The sequence below is a fragment of the Pseudopipra pipra genome, chromosome 18, assembly GCF_036250125.1.
Source record: "Pseudopipra pipra isolate bDixPip1 chromosome 18, bDixPip1.hap1, whole genome shotgun sequence".
NCBI classification, from domain to species: Eukaryota; Metazoa; Chordata; class Aves; order Passeriformes; family Pipridae; genus Pseudopipra; species Pseudopipra pipra.
In genome coordinates, this window is record NC_087566.1 from 13687898 (window position 1) to 13712124 (window position 24227).

Genomic DNA, 24227 nt, shown 5'->3' on the forward strand with positions numbered 1-24227 from the left:
CACTTTCCAGTGGAGTGTCTTTCCCCTGTCCACCGCTCTGTGTCTCTGTCTCACACACATATGGTGCGGAGGAGATACAGCTCTCACTGTAGCACAGGTCCTTTGGCTCTTGGGCATTTCACAGACCAACAGTGGCTCCCAGGGGCCACTCACGTAAATCAGACCTTGATGAAAATTTGCTAGAGAGTAGATGATTTTTCTCTCCTTTTATCCTTCTTGCCTGTTCATTCTCTGTATTTAAAGTACTCAGCTTTCTGTTTATTCTTACATAGCTTTAAATTGTTATTATTTTTCTTTAGATTTATCTTGGAAGTGTTAGCCCTTATCATAGAGGCAGGTGTATGTATTTATGCAGTGTATGTGCTTTCTTACCAAGAGCCCAGAAGGAAAAAGTTTCTTTCAAAACCTCACATACAGTTCCTCATAAATAGCACAGTCCCTTTTCCCCAGGTCTCAGTCTCCTGGTGTCACCAACTTATACCAGGGCTGGGCTCTGCTCACCACCAGAAAAGTCTGAGGCTGTTGTTAAGCAACAGTCAAAACTGTTTCCTCAGCAAAAAAAGTATTGCTGAACATCTGGGTAATCCCATTGCACCAGAAAATGAAAATGGATAATATTGATTGTTTGCCTCAGAGCTGCATTTTGGATGTCATTCTCCTGTGCTAACACTTCACCATTAGGGATCTCCTGTGCCTGTGCTCACATTCTGCAGCTTGTTTTTGCTTGGATTAGGTCCTAATACATTTATACAATTCATGTGCAAAAGTCTTTCGAGATTACCTTAGATTTTACTCAGTAAATCCAAAAATGGTATTTTTAATTAGATTATGTTTACTATTTTGTAAAACTTTTAATTCAATCACGTTAAAAAAAAAACAACTCTAAAAATAATTTACTGAAAGTTACCACTAGCTTGAACATACAGTCCTGCATCTCATCAAGAACTTCTTAACCTCTAGCTTTGTTCTTTTTATATATATTTATATTGCTGCTATTGTAATCCAGTTTTATTGTGTTGTATTTCATCTGTGAGCAGAAAATCCATCTAAGAGGATAACAACCTACTGACAGTACCCACTAATGGAATTATTCTGTTAGCTAAAACAGTAAATGCTCGTGCTACTGATGCCATAGGTCCAGTACTCGGGGATGATTCCCAGAGGGTTATCCCATTTCTGTGGTTGGATGCAGAGACACCTTCGAGGAGGGTGCCCAAGGTTAGGGTGGCCTCTTCACTGTGCTGTGACCAGCACAAGGAGAAGTCAGAAAGCCAGCAGGGTTGGCAGAAAGGTAAGCACAAATGGGGCCTGACAAATGGTGCTGCTTTCCCTGGCAGGCAGGAAATCCCTGTGGCAGCAGCAGGTCCGTGGCAACCCTCGGGTGAACTGCCCCGGGAAAACAAACAACTCAGCTCCGGCTGGGCCCTGGATCGCTGCGGGGATGAGTCAGTGTTTGGATGTTTTACCATTAGCTACAGGCACAGCAACGGCAGGTCTCCAGCCTACAACTGGCAAGCAAAACTTATGAACTTTCAGGCATTTTTTTTAGGCAAAACAGACTAATAAAAGGACATTTGAAACCAGGAAAATGTGGTTTTGAAAAGCCTCTTCCATGACCCTTAAAGTATTTACTCACCATGTATCACCTTCCCCATGTAAAAAAAAAAAAAAGTGCAAGTTTATTTTCAAAAGAGAAACAGAGAGAGAGAAAAGTTAACATTATGTCATTTGATCCACATGTATTCAGACACACACTGAGGATTTACTGTTGGCCTTCTTAAAGGAAATATTGATGTCATCCTGGCCTGCCTCAGACCCTGCAAAATTTAAATGATACACTAGGTTAAACTTTCAGGTTATAAAATTATGCTACTTAAGCTCACTTAATACATTTTTTTTTATAGAGCAAGAGAGAATACTGCTTCTAAGCAACTTTGGTTGGTATGATTTGACCAATTAAAAAAAAAAAAAAAAAAGAAAAAAAAAAGAAAATATTTTGAAGGGGATCCTGGCTTCCTGACTGTATCTGACTCTTCACTGAAGGGTGAGCAGAACTACACAAGCTCTCCATCAGTTAAATGCAGCACAAAATTTTGGGAGATTTTGCCATGAAAGCAACCCTACATTTATATATTTTAGCAGTGATTCAGATCTTGAATTTAATCTAGGTGTTGTGAATCACCCATTAGAGGATTCTTTAGATCTCCCTTGACCAGAAAAAGAGAAGCTCATTTAAGATAAAAGACTTGTCCTCTTCCCCAGACACACTCTCTCTAAGCACATTAAAAGTAGGCTTTGCCTTATCTAAAGCATACACAGTCTTTCCATCACGAATGATTAATCCATTCCTCACAGTCACCATCCTTCTGACTGAAGTAGATTGAAAGAAATATTTTTACTAACACTGGGCATCACTGGTAAACTGGAGTATCTCAGAGCTGTGATTTGCTTTGCTGTGTCTCAATCTCTTTCCTTACTCCTCCAGTAAGGATCGAGTGAGGCTCTTTAACACACTGGGACTGAAAACTAAAAAAAAAAAAGTCTCCTTGCAAAGTCTTGTACTTCTTAAATTTTGCCTCATAGTTTATAACTAACAAGTCCTCGGTACTTTCACCTTCAGTCATCTAAAACCAGAAGTTTTCTCTCTACCAAACACAGTCAGAGCTGCAATTGAAAGACACACCAAAAATGTAGTTGTGAAAGACCTAAAAAAACAGTAATTTGTGAACTGGAAAACTAGTTTTATTAACAGTCTCTGGCCCTTTCATTAAGTAAACACATCTAGTTCTGCCCCTGGAGTCACACTTATGAAACTAAGGGTTTATAACAGCAATACTAACACTGCATTATCTAATGTAATGCTCTAATAAATAATGATGTATCATGCCAGAAGGGTTTAATTTGAAACAGATGGTCTAGGGAATGGAAACATAAGCAAAGTATTTCACTGTAATCATTCTCCAGGAAACAAAAGGGGATTTGATATTACTGCCTCAAGGAGCACCCCCCCTCCCAACGTTTTTGTCTTAGATAACAGTAAACCTTGATTTTGATAATGAAGCACAGGTACTGCTGAGAGCTCCCAGCAACCAAACAGAACCCAGGAACTTCTCCTAATCCTGATTAGCAAGTGAGAATTTGCTTTTGCAACAGCATTTGCTGCCTTGACAAAGTTCAACTGATCTCTCTTTGCACCATTTTCTTTTTTTTTTTTTTCTGTTTCAGAAAGAAAAAAAATAAATTTGCAGTTGTTACGGTCTTGACAGTGTTGGATTCTGTTGCAGTCATTACTGAGCACTTAATACTTAGGCACTGCAGTCTATGCCCTATAAACCCAGCACTGCTTTTAGGTGCACTTGCAAACCACTGAAAGACCTGTGTTGCCAAATTCACTTACCAGGAGAGAGTGCTCTGCTGGCAGAGCCATCTGAGGCACCGTGACGTACATAATTACACACTTCAGGAGATTTCTCGTTTTAAGGATCCATGTAATGCTTTACAAGAAGTACAAAGGGAAAATTCTAGCTCCCCCAAAATATCCTTTCCTCTCAGTAGCTGTTTCAGATATTCCCTGCTTTGCAACTTCAAAAAAAGTCACCCTAGGGATGAGCTTGGTACAGGCTGTTTCTTTTTCTGGAAGCAGCATTTAAATGCAGTGTTTTCACATACAAGCTGCATTGAGGATGTGTGGGCACAACCCTGGGATGAAATAGTTTTGGGGAAGCGATGCTCCCCCATGCCCGGAGGAGCTGTGGGGTATTCAGGCCCGGAGGAGCTGTGGGGTATTCAGGCCCGGAGGAGCTGAGGGGTATTCAGCCCCATCCGTGCCATTCTCCGCTGGCAACGGGGCAGGAGCAGCAGCTGCGGCTCCGCCCGAGCCAGACGAGCTGTCCCAGCACCACCCCCGCCCCAGAGACACCGGCCCGGCCCCAGCCCAGCACTTGCTCACACTGCACCCACCTCGGAATACAGGGATAACCTTCCTGAGGGCAGGGAACTCCTCAGTGTTGTGCCAGCGATTAAACCCCCACACTTTGCAGGAGGAATAATGACCCTTGGAGAGACACCAGTTTTGTATTTCAAGCTTCTCTGCGATGCTGAAGATGTCTTTTCCCCTCACCTCTGGTGAAAAACTCAGAAACCTGCCCCCATCAGCAAGCATTTACTGAGACTTCAGGAGCTTGGGGCCTTAAAAATCCCAAGCATTGTGAGGTCAGGCCAAATAGCTTGGAAGTAAGAAAAGTTAATGGGATATTCAACTGTTCAAATGCAGAGGTGTGCTTAAGTGTCTACTGCACGTTAATCACACTACCTAGTAAGCTTGGGATAAAGCCAGGAGCTAAGAATTCTTTCATATTAGTTGCCATTCTCTTGGCTCACCATGTGACCAACTCCTGTGCAGTGAATGTCCTGCGAGCATTGTCCTGGGTGCTGGGCAGAGTCTGTGTGAGCACGGGCTCCTTTCACACCCTGTGGGGATGAACTGCACTCTGTGGTCACTGGATTTGTACCTCTAGGGAGAAGGCCAGTGCAAAGATGAATTTGTCCCAGTGACAGTATTTCTGAAGAACAAAGGGGTGTAACGTGCATGACTGACTCTGCTGGCAGAGACGATGAGCATCACCCCCAGCACTGCTCTCTCCTGACACTGCTTCCAAATAAGAGGAATTAGTACAGCTCCTATGTCTGATCAGGATTTATTTTTGCCTGAACACAAAATGCAAAGTCCAGGACCGAGGAAACAGAGTCCAACCTCAGTTATGACAGTCAGCACCTGGATCCTGTGGAAGGATTCCAAGCTTCCATTAGTCTGAGACCTGCGTGACACACACAGTCCCACAGTATGACTCTCCCAGCTGAGAGCACCACATGTTATTTCACCTGAGAGATTTTGATTTTTTTTATTTTTTCAGTCATCAAATAGAAAATCATGGAGAGCATCTCCTCATATTACAATACTCGTTACTGCACATGTCGTCTCTCTGTCTCGTTCCCTACACTAATAACCACAGGACCTAATTATCCCCATTTATAAATAACTTTTCTCGTCCTATCTCTGTCCAACAATGTTTTGGCAGGCATCCTCAGCAGAAGATTTGAAATTATGTCCCTGCCAAAAACCATTGCTGCTGATGAATCACAGCACACACAATTGAAAGGCTGTGGTTGGTTTTATAAATATCTTTGCACATACATATGCATGTAAATGTATGTGTATATATATGTGTGTGTAGCAATTTGTAAATTGCTCTACATATGGATCAGGCAAAATGGCATCGTGGCTTTTTCTCTTTTCCAAATGATGTTACTGAGCTCATTCAGTCAAATTTCTGCCAATGTATTCATGCATTTCCTAGGGGAATTTTAAGAACCTTCAGGTGAAAATCAGCCCACTGCACTGTGCTAGTCTGACCACCACATTAGCTTTAATTTATTCAAGTCACCAGCTGTAGGATTCAAGTGATGAATTTACCCTTAAGCACAGTCATGGAGCATCCAAGGAACTAGGCTTCAAAAATCAAGTCATGCCAACCCAGGCTAAAGGAGAGCATTGCTTTCACAGCCCCACGCAGGGCACTGCTAATGACAGTATAGATATTTTTACATATATGTATATTTACATATATATAACTAGACCAAAACCAGAGAGGACATCCCAAGCCTCTTGTACCCAAAAATGTCTCTCCATCATTTGTGACATGGGGCTGTAATGCAGTCCTGCACCATCCCAGGCTTTAGGGATACGTGAAGAGAAGCTGCACAGATATCTCTAGAATTAGTGCACTAACAGACAATGTTATTCCTTCTTCAACAAGCTTCATGTGCTGTGAATAAGGAGCTGTAGATAAACAGATATGTACTTCTGCACAGAACTAAAGCAGACACAAAAAAAGACAGGAATTATTAGCAGTTTTCTCATGGCAACACAGCAGCTCAGTCCTTGCTCTCAAGAGAAGATGTAAAAGGCTGGATTTCCTCAGCTGCCCATGACATGTCAATGTGTTTTGTGCCTCAATAGCACATTGCAGTGTCCCCCTTTCTGAGGTCACTCCCAACCTACAGCCATTTTTTTACTGTATTTCTGCATAAATATATATATATATATTTCTTTTACTGTATTTCTGCTCAGTCATTTGAGTTATTATTATATCTACATGAACAACCATTCCAATAAGCAAGCAGGGAAGAGCAGAACTGCTTAAGGCAATGAAGCATATGGTCTCTTGGAATGAGGATTGTGCAGTGTGGGTATTGTGCAGAGGGTTTGGATTATAGGGAAATATGCTGGGGGTCAAGGGAAGTGTCAAGGCAGAAATGCCTCTCAGGTATTTACTAAAACAGCTTTCCTAAGTCAGTGTGAAAGAGGAAGATTATTGTCAGCAACACCCATCACAAACACACAAAAACTTCCTCCCCAAGTACGTGACCTCAGTTATGCTTTCAGTTGAGGTTAACTATGCCCCAAATCTGCCCTATTGCTCCTGAAGACCTACTGGAGGAATCTGCTTGGCTCCAGCTACACAGCTGGTCCCAGAACGACAGGGCTGGAGCCTCCCACAAACACAACACATTTGGGAGGTCGGGAAGTCACAATTCCCCCGACACGGAGCGAGGAGGCACCGACAGACACAGGACTCAGCAGGAATCTGCACTGGAGTCAGGACCCGCTGCCAGAGTGCCTGAAGCCCATTCCTGGGCCTTGAGTGCAGCTCGTGTTTCCAGCAGAATGTCCAACTGGTCCCTCTCTTACTGGGAATTCCGGCTCAGTGCTGCAGAGCTGCCGCCGAGAGCAGCGCAAAGCAAGTGCTTGTTGATGTAGGAGATTGTGGCCAACAACAGAGCAGTTTGTCTCCATTATGTCATAGTGTGCCTGAAAAATTAGTCATAACCAAGTACTACCTATTTATAATTACTTACTTCTCTTGTTTTTAAGTCTGTTATTTTAGATAACTGTCAATGAGACAGCAAGGGCTGATCCCAGGGCCAGATGGATCCATAATATTCAGGCTGCAAAAACTGGATCATGCTGTTACTCATTGAATTTACTCAGACACTGCAGTTTCTACAAGATGAGCTTTTCCTAAGAAAAAGTAGCATTGGTTTGTATTTTAAAAAAAAATCAACAAAAACCCTTCTACCATCTGTTCCAATGACTGTACAAGAGAAAAAGCTGACAGCAAAGCTGTATTCTGCTAAACCACCTGTGCCCAGGACTAGAACCAGATTATAATGCAATTTTATGAGCTTCCACAGTCCACTTCCAAAGGCACATCAAGTATAATGAGGCACCATTACTATTAAAGGAAAAACTACCACTGATTTCAGAGGAACTGATTTCAGCATGAGCTGGGAATAGCATTCACGAGCTTATGTGCCATTCTGAAAACAGGGATTCTCACTTTAGGTGTTCACCCAAGGTATTCAAAGCCTGTGATTTTGGTGTTGAAAGCCCTACACTGAGTCCCCACTGCTGACTGTGTGCAATGACATGATCTACTGAAGCCAAACTCACAGCCAGCCTTCAGTTCCAAACCAACTGTGCTAAATAAAGGACAGCCCTCACTTGTATGGAGGGCTACTGTTCCCTTAAAGACTTTCAGGCATTGCCAACCAGACTTATCCTTCCCATCATCTCTTTCAGTTCTCACTGAGCTCAATGGGAGGGTTTCACACATACATACAATGCTCAAATAAATCCCTGAAAACCCTGTTCTTACCTCATATTGAAGGAATAGATGGACAGTCCAAGCCCCAGCACAGGCTGGGAGTTAAAAGGTGTGAAATCACCCTCAGAAGGTAGGATATGGCCCTTATGGCTTTTACAGGGCACAAAGTCTGCTGAAAGAAAGGGGTTTGAATTACTTATGTTTCTCAAATTGTTTTATTTAAGAAAGGGGGCATTTTTTAAAATACCAGACTTACCTGTGGTACCCCTTTATTCAAAAATCCAACTAAACCCCTGGAAAAGCTCATGATCTGGCAGAATCTGCTGCCTAAGTCATGTTGTGCACTTCTGCCATGTAGTCTGAGCAAACTGGCCATGCCCACAAATGCAGAAATGACTTTCATTAAATGAGGAGTGGAGGGACAGAATATCTTAACACAGTCCAGAAATACTGGTAAACCTCAGCAGTGCCCACAGTGCTCATATGGTCTCACACACTGTCCATCCCAGGCCAGGTGTATTCTAGATCTAGTACCACATGGACAGGCTATGTCAGTGCTTCATATTCCTGGGGAATAAATGGCAAAATTACTGTCTGAAATATCCACACAAGGGATGCACGTGTAAAAGGTGAACAGGATGGCAACACAACATGAAATAACTTGTAAGGCAAAGAAACATGAATCATCTTCCTTACAGTCAGGAGATGAGTCTTTTCCACAGCAGCCACTTTTCTCTCTCTGGATCAGATCCACTGCCTGAAGCTTTGGAAAGGTCCCTGTTCTGTATGTAGACAGAGTCCCCAGGATTGCATCCCTGTGGGCAGAAAAACCCGACCCCCTGGGGGAAAGGAATTAATTTGCCTGTTGGAAAGAACTGCCACAGTCCCACCCACGCCTGTGGGGCTGTGACATCCCTGGCAGGCCAAGAGCCAGAGCTCTCAAGGCCACTTGTCTGAGGCAGGTTCTGATGGTCCATCTGAGGTCCCTGAAACCCTCCTGTCCCCCCCCTGCACCCCCTTCACAGGGTTGAGCACCTGAGGCATCCCTCGTTCTCCACGTCCTCCCAGCTCCCAGCACTGCTTTCCCTTCTCTCTGGACATTCCTTAAAATGGCATCTCCCACGGCCTGGAACATAACCACTGGCAGAAACACTGTTTCCAGTCTATTTTATTTGCTTACATTTTAGTAAGTGATTTCCGTTTTGTATTTTGCTGCTGACACAACCTTTTTTTTTTTATCAACACAGATCAGTTCTATTTAAAATACACCAGATTAGGACACCTGTAACTAGTTTTACTTGAATATATGTACACAATTACATATACATTATATACATATAGGCATTATATATATACATATAAATATATACACATATATATAAGGCACTGGAAAATGTACCATCACTTCTCTAGGACTGTTTTAATCTGTAAAAGTAGATCATATTTCTTCACATAATTTGAAATGTCTAACCAAGACATTTTAAAAATGTTTCAGGGCTGGAGATATCAGCTGTGAAATAAGCCTTGCTTTAAATTTCAAGTTATTGTGACAAGATGAACAAAACCTATTCTAGTAGTAATTCTAATCTATTTATTATAAAACTGCTTCTCTCTTAAAAGATATATTCACCTGTATAAATAGTTTCCTTTGTCTCTCCTTATTATGTTCCAAAATGTGAACTTAAACTTGTCCTGCAGAATAAAAAATAACAATAATGAAGAAACAAATACAAACTTGGATAATTTATCCATTACTTAGAGGGAGGAAAGCCAAGATTGCTGTAAGCCAAGATATCTCTAAATAAAATGTATTAAAACAGATCATGAGCTAATATAATCCTCTTTGATGTTGCCAACATCAATGGGGTCTGGTGATTACGGTTTGGGCCATTTCATATAGAAGGTAATCTCTGCCACGTGAAGACACGACAGCACACAAATATGACTGGCATTTATGATGAACATGCTTGAATGGATCCTTGCTTAATGCAATTAGCCTATATATGCAAATTATGGCATCAGAAATCCTGCAGCAGCTGCAGGGCTTGGCAACTGTGCGTGTTGTAAGCCAGCCTGACAGATCAAATGGACATATTTTCAAAGACCAGAAACAGGCAGATGAAGATAGACTAAGAACTGTACATCTTTGGGATTTATAAACCCAGAGGATCTGGACAAATGCAGCAAATACCATTATAATATTTTTTTTCCAGTGGCTCTGTAGCAATGATTTGCAATTGTCCTGGACCACAGGATCCCTATTAACCCCACAACTGGAATTAAAAACAGTACAGAAAACTTCACTTAGTGTTGTTTCATGGACCACTTGCTGTGACCTCACAAACACGGTTCATTGGTCACAACCTTTTAAAGACAGAGCATATTTCCTACTCTACCAGAAGCATCTTGAAAATGAGATTTAACCTGCAGTCACTTCTTTTAATGTTTTGTCACTTGCAGACTTTGCACTGGAACTGGCCTTTCCAGTTCTACTCTTTCAGTGCACGTTGTGCACCAGTGGAAGTGAGGAAGGGCAGAGCACCACGAGCCAGCTCAGCAAACGAATGCACCGGGGCAGAAACGGACACTCGAAAATACTGAAGTGACTCAAAGGTTTAAAAAATATATATGTATTACGAGAGCCACAAAAAAGGTTACAGACAGAGCTCCACAAAGCCTGCACGGATACATTCCAACAATTCAAGGTGGCAGAACAGGTGAAATACAGACCATAAAAACGGTTCGACATCAACTTCCCAGACTGTCAGAGACAGCAAGCTTGACCCCATCTTTCCCACACACACAAAAAAATATTGACTATATATATATATATCTCTATATATCTCTAGTCTGGCCCACAGATATAGGCCAAAGAAAACCACATTGCAATTTCCACATTAGGCTTGCAGGAGAGTAGGAGCGTCCCCGGGAACGCCCAGGAGGGGATTCTCTCAGGCCAAGCTGCCCCAACGTTATGCTTGGTTAGCAATTAGAGCAGCAACACAGCCCAGCTCATTTGCTGCACATGGCCACTGACACACAGCTCTGTGCAACCCTCAGAGCTGCCTTCAACCAAACTGAGTAAATACATTTGTTTTGCTTAATTTAAAAAAAAAAAAATAAATAAAAAAGCAAATGTAAGATATTAGGGCAGTTCCTGCTATCACCTTCCTTTAAAATTCAAGACTTGAAGAATTCTTTAATGTACTTGCTTACAGACGTATTTTGAGACTGTATCAATGATCTTCAGGAAGATATGCCACCCTGAGGCTTTTCCCTTGTTCACTTCAGGTTATGTCTGCATCCAGTTTTGACATGGGGGCCAAATGCTGGTTGTCTGTCAGTGCAGTATTTGGCCCGGAGTTTCAAAGTCTTTGCTATTCAGACTTTCCTATGAGGTCAACAAACAAAGTAGTAAAAAAAGAAAATATTAAGGCTTCAAGTAAAAATATTTCCTCTCTCTCCCACCCATGTAGTAAGGTACATTTAATTTCATAATACTCAATATATTATACAATGAAAGATACAGAGATCCAACTTTTCAAGGCAGGTTGTACTACAATGAAAACCTGGAGGCTAAATGGGAGCATATGAACAGGGAACAAACTGCTAATAAAATGCAATATGCAATGAAAACTGAGGCATAAACTAAACAAAAACTATTGCTGTTTTTTAAATAGGTAATACAATCCACAGCTACAAATAAAAACATGTTGACAATATTTAAGACTTCTGACACGTGAAATAAGCATGACAAAAATAAAGAAGCTACTTTACAGGATGTGTTAACTCGTGCTGGATTTTCATGGCTGATCCCCACCTACTACAAATTAGCATCAATTAAATGAGCTTTGATGGAGCCACACCAATTTATACCAGCTGAAGATTTGGCCTGCAGTGTCTGTAAAAATAGGCTATCTGGGCAGAAGAACCTTGCTGCTAATCTGTAAACTGCTTAAAGAACTATACTTTAACATGGGCTGGATCTGCTCAAAAACTGGATTTAATAAATAGGTCCCCAGTCCCACAACAGGAACTATGGAAACAGACACTTAGATTTATGAGAAAATAACTGCAGGCTCAGTGCCTTGGATGAAAATGAGGCTGGATTTGGTGCATGCAATCTCCTGTTAACAGTTCTGCTTAAATTATTCTTTCAGAAAATTTGAATCATTTACTCCAGGCTATGTGCACTGAACTAAATGCAAACCTCAAGAGGAAAAAAAAAAAAAGACTTTGGTACCATTGTAAACCTATGAAGAAGTTGAATGTCTCTCAACTGTGGGCAAAACTACTCACAAAATACATAATCCTTACTTCTGAACCTGTACTGACACAGTGCATTCATTTTTCCCTCCCTTACCCCTTGTGAACTATGTCAAAATAACCCTGGATATTAGTGCTTTATACACACAATACTGTGTTTAGTCTTACTGAGAAATCCTCTCATGAACTAATGTAGTTAACTTCAAAGGCTCTTTGGCCCTTCAAGTTCCTCAGTAGCTTTTTCATTTATAAATGCAAGAGAAAGAACGATCAAAGTGGAGCATCACTGGGATGCAAATCTCAAATGTTACACTGGTGCAAATTTTCAGCCTTGCTTGCATGAATTTCATGTAGGTATTCAAAGATACATGATCAGATGTGCCCTTGTCCAGCTCCCAAGCCCAAACTCCCTGTGTCTCATATCCCCTCTTTTTCAGGGCTTACATATGGCATAGGTGATACTTTAAAAACAAGTAATTCTTGTGATACTCTATGCACCAGAGTGAATTCCAGTCCTTAAGGAAGTACTGCATCCTCCTGAGGAGTTAACATCAGGGTAGATGGCAGATTAGTAACAGTTAAAGATGGAAGAAATCTATAAGGCCATCTGGTCTAGCCTCTTGTCCCCACAGGCTCACCTCTCACAGAAATTCTTTTAATGACTTGTCCAAATATAGTTTGACTGTCCTGAATACTTTGGCTCCAAAACTCTGCCTTGGAAGACTATTCCACTGCCCCTTCTCCTCCAGCTTCTGTGCCCCCTTCTAAATGGAGACCATTGGTTACCAGTGACAACCCTTTGATTTACCTTTGGTTTTGCAACTTTTAATTAACATATTTGTACAATTATGATACTTGATTTCCCCTTCATTGCCTCGCCAGTGGCACGTTTTAGCCCTTTAAATCATCTCATTAGCCAGCCCAGCCAGTCCTTTAATACATATTGCTCCATGTGTACCTGATCCAGTTTGCCAGCATCTTTCTGGTACCGTGGTGCCTCCAGCTAAAGACAATATTCTACATGCCAGTGAGCAAATCTGCATAGAAGGACTATTGCTTCTCTGCTCTGCAATGTCCCTACAGTAGGCACTGAAAATATCACTGATTTCTACTTCCCTCTCTCAGAACTTCGGCCTATTGCAGGTGCATTGCTTTCCAGGTTTCTCCCTTCAGGCAACACAGAGCATTCCACAGAGAGATGATTAACTTTCTTATGTTCTCTTCAACCTTTGTCCCCAAAAAATAATGTGATATACAAGGGACATAATAACCATGTATTGCAGCAGATGTCAAGATTCATCAAATCAAAATATAAATTTTAACCAGGCAAAACTAAGGTCAGTATTTGCCTTTTGGAACAATTAATCTCAACATACATGAAAACAAATAAGATGTTATCAACACATTCTGAATTGCTACCAAATACCTGGAGAGCTCCTCATTATAGTCAAGGATTGAAAAGGATTTAACCCCTTGAAACAAATATCCTGAAAAATGATGGATTTAGCTCTCTAGTCAAAACCATTCACCAGGAGAACCAGGTGGGAAGTCGAGGTTTCATATGCTGACTGGCTCAGTGATAAAAGAATAATTTTTAGTGACTTTGGCAACAGTCGCTCAGGATATTCTTAATTGCACACGTGATCTGGCTAGTTAGCATTGGTCCAGATCTCAGTACTTTTGACTTCTGAGGTGGTAACTGCATGGGAAGGAAAAGGAGATAAGGAACAGAGAAATAAAAATCCATTTGTCCCAAAATTAGCTTTGCCAGAGTCCTCATATTTGTGATAAAAGTAATGCACCCCTTTCTTGTTTTTTTATAGTAAAGTTGTCTTTAAGTCCAACAAAGTAAATGTACTTTTCTGGAGACACGAAAAGGAAACCTCAGAATGTTAAATAGATTTGATTGATACTATTTTAAAAAGTTGTTCCCCGGGGAAAAAACCCAAATGGAAAATCCTTTGTCTAACAGTATTGAAGACCAAAGGGAATGTGCTAGTAATTAGGCAGACAGAAAATTTATATCCTTTAGATGTACACTTGGCTCAGTTACACACACTGTAAATTCAACAGCTCATGACAACCTTGTTGTGGGATTACACAGACGGCACCAGGGCAGGGCAGTAAACCAGGTTATTGCCTAAATCCAACGGGGAACAGGGAGGGTGCAGGGAAAGCAGCTGACGGCTGTTTAAAGTATGTTCCCATCCAAACATTTCCTTTCTTATCTGCTTGGTTTTGCTTCTGAGTCAGAGAAGCCTTTAGAACCCAGAGGGAGCGAGAGGTCAGTGGAAGATCCTTCCTGGTCCTTTTCCACGAGAGACAGACACACACACACAGTGTCACACACAGGGAGGAGACTGGCAGACAGTGAGAAGCTGTTGAGATCCTCTCTCCTGCTCCCATCCAGGACAGGGAGGCTTTTGAAGACGACATGGTGTTTGCAGCCCAAGTGCCCTTGCCTTGCTCCTTCCCAGGAGAAGGAACCCAAGCGGCAGCGCCGGGGGGACGCGGGGCAGTTCTCACACAGGAAACCTGCTTTCCACGGCAGCAGAAAAACAGCAGGTGGTCCTCTGGCTCCTGCTGGACACACCACTGGCCAGGAGAACTGGGAACAGGCATGGGAAAAGCTGAATGACCCCAGACTGACCGTCACAGCACAACTGGTACATGACAGACTCGCTGGACAGACGCGCGATGGCTTCAGCGCTCCCCCGCAGGAAGGGAACCCTCGGGGCCGTGGGGTCAGGTCGTAGCCAGTTCCTGCCAGTTCCCTTCCCTCTTCAGGAAGAGTCTGATAGACTGTACAATTTCATTCCCTCAAGAATAAGGCTGCAGCTGGTTTTTGGCCAGAAGAGAAAGATGAAAACAGAACAAACCCAAAACAAGAAAAGGAGAGTGGCCGGCCGCTGCTGCTCCTTCTTTGTTGTTATTTGAGTCTTCACAGTGCTCCTAGCTTCATGGCTGGCTGAGTGGATGGCTCTTTATTTTTAACTAATTTTATTTTACACTGAAATTTCATAGGTTGTTCCACCAACTCCAGACACCTTCTTAACATTTGAGTGTCTAGCAGGGCTGACGGGCGTCCCCTGGGAACTTGATGTGGAGCCCAACCTGACTATTCCTTTTGGCTGTCCATTGATTTTACTGTGAGGTGTCTTCAACTGCATGTCATCCCTGCATCAAAGGAAACATCAAAAGATGCAGTGTTAGTGACAAAGTGTGATAGCAGAATGGCTTCACTCAGGATAAACAATCACCCCTGTTACCCTGAGTCCCAGGATTGCAAAATATTCAAGCCTGGGAGCAAGCTGGTTGAAGCCAATGCACTGGATGAAAAGCCACTGAAATGAGAGAATTTATTTGGCCATTAGGTTAGTGGATAAGACCCCAGCAATATTTGTTCATTTAATTACTTGCTTAAATGCTTTGTTGATTTAAATTAATTGCATAAACATCTGTAGGATGTGGGAGGGTTTAACTGTCACCACTACTGACCTTAAGCCAAATTGTGTCTTACAATCAGAAAGAAAATATTCAGAAAAAAAACATTTCCTAGCTAAATATTGAGATAAAATGATGTTGCTCATCTCTAAAACATGTAAGACAGGTGGACTGGTAAAACTTCTTTGTGACAGAAGACATAAACTGAATCAAGTCAGGAAGTATTCTAGGATGCCTGTAATTAAAGACCATAATCCAGATGGACTCTTTAAAATAATTTCCTTTTTTCTGACCTAGTGCCAGGGAGCATGGACAACAGGCTCTCCTCAAAAGATCTTCTAAATCTAGGCTACTACACACTAAAGCATAATGTGTCTCTTCCCCAGGATTCTTGAAGTAATTAGATAAAAACCTACAAAAGAACTTGTGTATGTTCTGGAAGTATCAGCATGACTGGGGGCTGCTGTGTCCTCAGTGTCCTCCTGCACAGGGCTGGATGATGTCTGCAGGGCTTTGCCTCACTCCTGCACAGGGCTGGATGATGTCTGCAGGGCTTTGCCTCACTCCTGCACAGGGCTGGATGATGTCTGCAGGGCTTTGCCTCACTCTCAAGTTTAAGAGCAGCTCCTGCCAACAGCAGTGACTGGGGGCTGACGTCCCTTCCAGGACGGAACAGTTTCTGCTGCCTGCAGACAGAGGCAGTCCCAGCTATTTCAGACCACCCCGACCTTTCCTGGAGGCCAGAGGGTTTTGGAGTTTTTGCCACTTTTTCTGTGGCAATCTGGTCTGACAGCTGTCTCCTGGAGCTGGAGCAGCAGGTCCATCCGCTCCCACCAGCCAGAGGTGGCTGAGCTGTGCTTCCACCAGAGAATGGAGCTGTGGGCATCTGAACCAGCAAAACACACAGACAGAGATGGAACTAATGGGGTGATTTCATAAAACACTGCTGTGTCCCCAAACAGCTGAAATATGTAGGGACCAAATGCTAAATTTACCTCACCAGAGTATTATCAAAGCCCTAATTTAGTGCTGAAATCTCCTGAAGAATACAGTCTGCCTCCTGAAATGAGGCACGAAGGAGCTTGGGAATCTTAGGGGAAAGGAGAGAAGGGAAAGTCATTTGTAGTGTTACTGCCAGAGAAAATGTGCCAGGTTTACAAAGCACAGAATGCTTGTGGGAGGTTTACTTCACTAGTTTATTAAGCTATTTATTTATTAATCTAGGTACTTGACTTTAGGAACTTCAGTAAAAAAGATCCTCTGCAATGTTCTCATATGTCTGCCACTTTCTTTAACACCTGATGGGACCTGTAGCTATTTTAATAGCTAGACCACTTTTGCCAGACATTGTATTCTTCATAACCTCAAAGAGCTGAACTGAAGTGAATTTACAGGCTCTACCTTTCAAACAAACACAGTGTAAAAGCAGCAACAGAACCAAGAACCAGAGACTGAGAAAAAGCAAACAGCTTTTCCTATTATCATCTTTCCTAGAGCAGCAGCTGACACAGCCAGGTCTCAAACAGAGGGCAGAGAGGCAAAGGAAAGTCCACAGGTCTTCTTTCACTGAAACAGGCTCATTTTTTAAACACATATGAAGAGGAGAAAATGGCTGTCTGCCTCCTGAAAGTTAGATCTTCCAAATAATCTTTAGACAAATAATCTTTATGACTACAATTCACTGTGACTTACACAACTGACTCAACCACCTGCAGTTCAAGCTACAGCACATGTGCTAACATTTTGTCATGATGACGTTGCTGTGGGGGTGTCACGGAACTGAAGAGCACCCACAACCCCCCACCCTCGTGGCCTACAGCAAACGTGTCACCTGGGTCGTGCCTCCAGCCAAGGGCAGGCTGCCATGGCCAAGCACCCTGGGGCAGTACGTACCTCTGTGCTCCCACTGCTTGCACCTCGGTGATTTCCACAGTGTTCACAAAGGACACAGCCTTCGGGCCTCCGTAGGAGGGTGACCTGGGCAGCCCTGTGGGGGACGACGGGACCTGGTGGCCCGGGGATTTGTAGGAGCCATTGCTCACCCTGCCCTGCAGCGCCTGATGGGACTGCACGTTATTATTGGCTAAATCAGCTTGCAGAGAGGTTGTGGAAGTCCTTGGTGCTCTTGTCATTGCACTTGAGAGTGAAGACACTGAGGACTGCAGTATAGGGTTCCTTGTGCTAAAGCTGGTGGCGGCCATCAGATTGTCCCTGGAGCCGTATCTCATGGCCATGGCGCGCGGGTCCTCGGACAGCGTGCTGACCTGCTGCAGGCTGTAGGAGCTGGGGGTGTCATAGACCCCCGAGTCTGCAAACACCGAGTCGGGGTGCGAGTGGAGGAGCTTCTCCCTCTCTTCCATCTCCTTCCTTTCCTGGATGGATGCCATAATTGTCTTGGAAAGGTTGTCGTAGCGCACCGGGGAGGGGTCTCGCTGGTGCGGAGCCGGAGCCCCCAGCACGGGGCTGAAGCTCTGGGGGGGCTGGCGCTGCAGGTCACTGCCCCGCAGGTGGCACATTTTGGCTGACAGATACGGGGAGTGGTACCCGACAGAGCTCACTGCAGAGTGGGCCATGCACTTCCTCCCCGAGGGGGACATGGGGTTCAGCAAACTGTCATAGGAAAGGCTCCCGTTTCTGTTGGACAGGGAATTGGGAGAAAAGATGCTTTTGTAAGGGGTGGAAGCCGCCCCTTCAGACTTTATGGGATGAAGGGGCACTTTGTCTGTCCCTCTCCTGCCAGCAGATTTCAGGCTCAGGGATCGTGAGTTGATGGCAAAGGAATCTATCTGCAGTGGGGAAGACTGATAGGTCTTGTGGAGGGAGCTCTTCCTGTAGCTGGGGATGTCCAGGCTGGGTTCAGACTGGTAATCAAGGCTCCTGCCATCCTCTTCTATCAAAGCCCCTTGGCTGTGTCCCTCCTGCAGGGTGATCTAAAACAGAGGTGAACAGGAGAAACAGAAGCCAGTGTCATGTCAGTGCAGGCTCGCTCTGCACAGGGAGTGCAGGGGAAGGAAAGAGCTGGAGGTCTTCTCTCAGATCCCAGCTATGACACAGGTTCATTACAAGCAGTCTCCTCAGTCCTGTTTAGCACCTGGATTAGCACCTTAGAAGCAAGGAGGAGCTATTCATACTAAGTGCTAAATAATATTGACAGTAACAGATAAGCTAATACATGGACACTGAAAACACTGAATGTGAGACCTAAACTGAGACTCAAGTCTCAGTCAAGGTAAATCAGATTGTAATCTGATAATACTGCCCTTGGAAAAACCACTGCACTTAGAGTTTTCTACAAATAGCTCTTGAATTGAGGGATGTCTGGTTTTGTGTGCTGAGACAGAAATACTTTCTGCTTCATTTCAACACACTGGGGACCAGAACACTCTTATCCACTTTACTCTGTGCTATGAATATTCAGTAATTCTGAATTTCTGGTCATAGGTCTTCAAAATTAGGCACATAAGTTTAATTAAAGCAGAGAGGCTCCTTCCTACCATTTAGACAACAAAATGAAGCAATTTTCTCTTTTTTATTGCCTGTGCAGGAGAAAGTGGCCACATCAGAGAAGGAATCAGAGGCCATAATTTATTTATGCAATGAAAACAGATAGGACTTCACTTTGTTTTACTCTGTGAAAATTGCTTACAGTTCTGTTCACTTAAAATGCCATTCTGTGCTAAGCAAATAATTTTTGCTGTTATTTTTGAAGAAGAGTTTACCATAATGCACAATAAATTGGCTACACTGGTTCTGCAAACAGGAATTATTATCAGTCACATATTTAATCACAAATGCAGTCAACACAGGTTATTCTTTATCTAGTTTCTTTCAAATGAAAGCTATAAAGAAAAAGCTAAATTATAAAAATCTCTTTTATTGTGAAGCTTTTAAAGGTTTTTTTCTTTGAGTTAGAAGATAGAGAAATATGCAAAACAGCTCACTCTCTTCCAGAGCATGGTGCTAAATTTGGCCTTCTCTGGAAAAAGGAGACCAAGTGGCAGCCTGTAGAGGAGGATGAGAGAGCAAGGACGTGATTTATTTGTGCTACTTATTCTTCTGTCCCGATCCCTGTTTCCTACCAGCTTTCGCTGCTCAAAAGCAGAATCACAGTGACAGGTGAAGAGGTGCCACAGAACAGACACCAGGGCATCCCTCACCTCATCCTTCCCTCTGTGCCCTGCTCAGGCTTGGCAGAAAAAGGCATGCCCTCCCATCAGCCTGCCAAGTGAACTCCACTTCAGGATACTCCCACTTGGCTACCAGACAGTTGTGACTGCTACAAAATTGAACAAGTCCCCAGAGCTGGTTGTGTTCACACCAGTCAGCCCACAGCAACAACACTGCTGTAGGTCAGGACTGAAACAGCAACTCAGAGTGAAGGTGCTGGCCCCTGTTATCACTTCCCAGCACTGCCCAGGCTCCTGGCCTAACCAGAACCTCTCCTGGATCTATATTGCATCTCTGGCTCTGGGCTGAATGAATAAAACAAGCCTGCCTTCCTTGGCTCTCTGACTTTTGGCATTATGACTCAGAATGCCGTGGCTTACACAGCTCAAAATTGCTAGATGATGCCTGGAAATAGAATATTTTCAATTGGATGTCAAGCCATTTTTCATGTAATAAAGTGAAAATGATAGGATATTAAACTTTTAGGATGCAGAAACACACTGTTGTTTTTCAGTTCCCTTTCACAAGCCAATCTTTTCTGCACTAAGTGGACAAGTCCAGAGAATAAGATTTACCATTCCTACAGTAAGACTAAAACTTGAACATGGTGGTAGCTGCAATTCCACCATCTATCACCATCTTTCTTTTCAAAATGGGAAGCATTCACAAAAAGCTTTCCTCACCATTTAAGGAACATTCTTCTCACTACAGTGTTGCTGCAGACAATTATATTTCTCTACCATATCTTCCTCTCCTTACTTCATTCAAAGCACTCCTCCCTATCACCCCCTTCTTGTTATTCCAGGGGTGACACTGGAGGGGTCAATGAAATTAATGGTAAGAAAACTGCACTGTGTGTGGTGTGTGTGTTTTAAGGGCATCTCCACTGGTGGGTGAAGACTTGGATATGTAGTGCAAATATACAAGTTAGACCAGTGATTTTCAAATTCCTGTTCTCAGGTCCTGGGAGCCAAGGAATATTTTCAATAAATCCATGAGAAAATATGCTCCAAAAATCCTAAAAAAAAGAGAAAACTGTCAAAAATCCAGAGCATATCTCTCTCATTCTTTGGGCCTCAGGTTTTTTTGTAGGAGAAAATGATGCCGTGTTAGGAAGGTGGTTTTTTTCCATATAACCTAACTGTGTTGAAAAGGTACTAAGAAAGGTCAAATATGAGGAGTCTTCCACTAATTTTAACTAAAATATCTCTTGGGATGTTTTAAAAGTTCTTTCTGTTTTGCAAGCTGCCATCTTAAGGAATCCATGAGCATAGTGACTGTTGGCTGAGGGGTCTGATCCAGAGGAGTGCTCAGCATGCCCAGCTCCTCTGAGGGGAATGTGGGGTGGCACCTGTGTCAGGAGAAGCCAGTGGGAGGTGACACTTGTCAGCATCTCAGGATCAGGCCCAGACACTGGCCCAGCAGCAGGACAGACGTGTCACGCTCAGCAGAGGAGAGCTGTGACATCAGCCCTGTGTTCATGGGGAGCACAGTGACAATAATGCAGTGTCACACAACAGTGCCACGGGTCCTGATTAAAACTCTGACACTGACACTCACTGGGGCCCGGCAGGGAGTTCATCCCCAGCTCCACACTGCCTGGCTGGGAGCAGCCACTGCCAGGCTCACTCACCTGCTCGGCCGTGGCGTGGTAGTGAACTTTGGGGTTGTTGCTGAAAGCGGGTCGGTACTTGTACATGGCAGGAGTGGGGGGGCTGATGAGTTTGGGTGAAAGGCCACCTTCTGCAAAAGAAAAAAAAAAAGGACTTTCTGTTAGAATGGGTGTGGACAGAAAGCTACCATCCATCATTCCTCCCTATCCGTGGTCCTCCCCAAACAGATCTGCTCTGGGAAGAACAAAACTCGCAGTACTTTTATGCAGAATTCCACAAAAATCAAGGAGCCCCTGTGGAAGTAACAGCACACTGCTGCCAGATCAGCAAGGTAATGGGAAGAAGAAACAGGGTATAGTATGTTAAGTGGGGTGACATATTTTGGTGAGTAGTAATTTAGGCTAATTCGAAATACTACATCTTTGGGCTGAAATCAGCTACTGGATTTATCTGAAAAAAAAAAAAAAAAAAGGTTTTTCTAATAGCATCAAGGTGTTAAGTAAAACTGATAGAAATATCCAACCTAGGTTTGAATTAACCACTTCAAGCTGACTTTTCTCTCCCTTTCCTGATGTAAATTTCCCTAGCTTGGAACTCCTATAAATAGAAAAAACCCCTTCATCCAGGTCCCGTTAACGTTTTGAAAGAATACCACAGGCTTTTTAAAGAGGCTGAAATATTTTCTTACTAATAAAAATAAAACACTGATTATGCAACTGTACCTTCACTGGCACCCAGCTGCCCTTTTAGCTCTGAGTACTTGCTTGGATCTCCTTTGGGTGGGAGAGGTGGTTGGCCCTCCATACTTTTATCCTCCAGACCTTCCAGGCTAATTTTAGACTGAAAATGATTAAAAAAAAATCAATCATTGCATGAAACTTGGTTAAACAACAGCATGTGTCAGAGTGCTGGATGTATCACAGAACAAGAACTCCCCATACCTGTAATGACAAGCAGGATTTAGCATCCACTGCAGACAAGGACATGTCAAATCAACACTGTCATAACAAGCCAGTATAATTTTAACTGCACTATGCTGGTCTACTTGGCATGCTAAATACCATTATCATCACACTAGTTCATATGTGGTAGAAGACAATGGTGTTTTCTAGCATTTTTCAGCAGCTTTCCAGGTAGCTCTCAGCAAGCAACTTTCCAAAGACTGTAAGAAGTAACTATCAACAATAATCTTGCAAGTTGGCTTCTTTTGAATCTACTGCTTTCTACAGGACTAAACAAATCCTTCTCTCTATTCATGCCAGAAGAAAGGGAAGAAAGGAGATAAGAGAACTCAGCTTCTGAGTCAATATTCCTTTCACTGGACCACAAGTGTTCCTCCAGCCTGGAAGCTCAGAACATTCTTTGAAACAGAAAAGCTGACCTGATGGTACAGGGTTTCATTAAAATTAATTTGAACATCAAGAGATGACAACTCTTGGGACAGAAAACAACCACTGCAAAGAACAGCCACCTCTGCCAAGAGAAGCCCAGAGGCTTTCCATTCTAGAGCTGCCTGTTACCAATGGCTCCTGGATCAAGAGCTGCTGCTGCTGAACCTGGGTTACCTTCAGAGGATGAAGTATATGACAAGACTCAACCTCTGTCACCTTCTCCAAGAAATGCATCATCATCTCAGAGAGATTTGTCAATGACAGACTCATTCCCATATCCCTTGATAAGCCCTGCCCTTCCAAAGCAGCTCCTGAAGGCTGCCTCACCTTGCTCCGGTTGAGGTTGGCTTGGATCCCATTGTCACTGATCTTCACTGTGATCTGTCGCTCAGATAAATCAGGTCTGAGGAAAGGAGGCTTCACACTCACAGCTTGCTTCTTCTTGGGCTCCACTACGTACCTGATTCATTGGGCAACAGTCATCATTAAAATAAACAATAATCTAAGAACGAGGCTTAGAGACAAGCAAATCTTCCTGCTTCCAGGTTATGATTTAAGAATGTGTCAGAATCTAGGTAAGCAACCTCCATTTATTTCAACAGATGTGATAACTGAACAGCAGTAAAAAGATCAATGGGGCTTTTTTAGTGAGCAAAAGGAGAGGATGCAGTAAAAAGCACAATTTTTAAAGCACTGGTGGACAAGAGCATGAAGAGAGCAAGAGAGGCCTATCACCAACAGAAGTGACTGACCAGATCTCACCCAGTGAACATGAACCAGCTGCCCTGCAGTGGGAGTCCAGGACTGGGGGAATAAGACCCAGCATGTGGGGAGTTACCATGGAGAAGATGATGTGCTGCCAGTTCTAACTTACCACGTGGTGACTTGTTTCTGAGGCATGTTTAGTGTTCAAATAAATGGAGGTAACAGAGGCAGACAGGTCTGTAGGAAGCAAGAAATCTAAAGGGAAATGGCTGACTTCAGATCTCTAATTTCTTTCCAGTGGAACAGAATTCTGTAAGTGAAAGTGGCCAGTGGCTGTACAATGCTTAAACATCAAGACACACACCAGCTTTCTCTGGGTTTTGTAGTGAACAGGACATTCTAGTAGTGATGGCTGAGTGATTTCAATATGCAGGACAATGTGAACAGGTCTTCACCAAACACTAAAGTCCTGCTTGCTACAATTCTGTGAATAGCCACAATGATGGTACTTACACCCCTCTCTTAATAGGAGTGCCTCACAATTTCTAATATCTGGCTCTTCTAATGTATCTTGACCTGATTTTCATGTTTTGCTAAGTTTGAGAAGCAGCTACTTCAGTGTCTTTACATTAACACATGTAGCAATCCTTTAGGACTTACCTGTTGCATAATAAAGGGGGGGAAAAAGGCAGATAACAGTGTCAGGGTCTGGAACTGCTCAATACCCTGAAAAGGCTCAAATAAGTCTTGTAGTAAGATTATTAACACGTTTGCAGGCTGGACAGCTCAGCACCTAGGATATTTATAGTCCATCTGATCGCCTGCATTAAGATCCTGATTTCAAAATGTGACACGATAAATCCATTTCCCCAAAAATAGAAAGCCATTAATAAAATCCCAAGTTCCGTGATGTAGACCTCACTGATGATCTGTTTTATGATAATGAAAGTGCCAGCGAGATTGAAAACCACAGA

The 24227-nt window shown here is 43.1% G+C and overlaps 1 protein-coding gene and 1 long non-coding RNA gene across 3 annotated transcripts in view; both read right to left on the bottom strand.

Moving 5' to 3' along the window:
* Positions 1-1658: 1658 nt before the first annotated feature.
* LOC135424336 (uncharacterized) lies at positions 1659-7705 on the bottom strand. Its single transcript, XR_010435153.1, has 2 exons — positions 4381-7705; positions 1659-1817 (listed from the first exon to the last, which is right to left on the bottom strand). It is a non-coding gene; the product is annotated as an uncharacterized LOC135424336 (long non-coding RNA).
* Positions 7706-8817: 1112 nt separating this feature from the next.
* ZDHHC8 (zinc finger DHHC-type palmitoyltransferase 8) overlaps positions 8818-24227 on the bottom strand; it is a 113853-nt gene continuing 98443 nt past the window's right edge. For both annotated transcript variants that reach the window (XM_064675531.1, XM_064675530.1), the window contains 5 exons: positions 22876-23008; positions 21880-21997; positions 21178-21287; positions 17271-18307; positions 8818-15110 (listed from right to left, as the gene is read on the bottom strand). In XM_064675531.1, coding sequence (XP_064531601.1) covers positions 14939-15110; positions 17271-18307; positions 21178-21287; positions 21880-21997; positions 22876-23008 — 1570 coding nt within the window. In that variant the 3' untranslated portion in view covers positions 8818-14938. The remainder of the gene's footprint in view (positions 15111-17270; positions 18308-21177; positions 21288-21879; positions 21998-22875; positions 23009-24227) is intronic.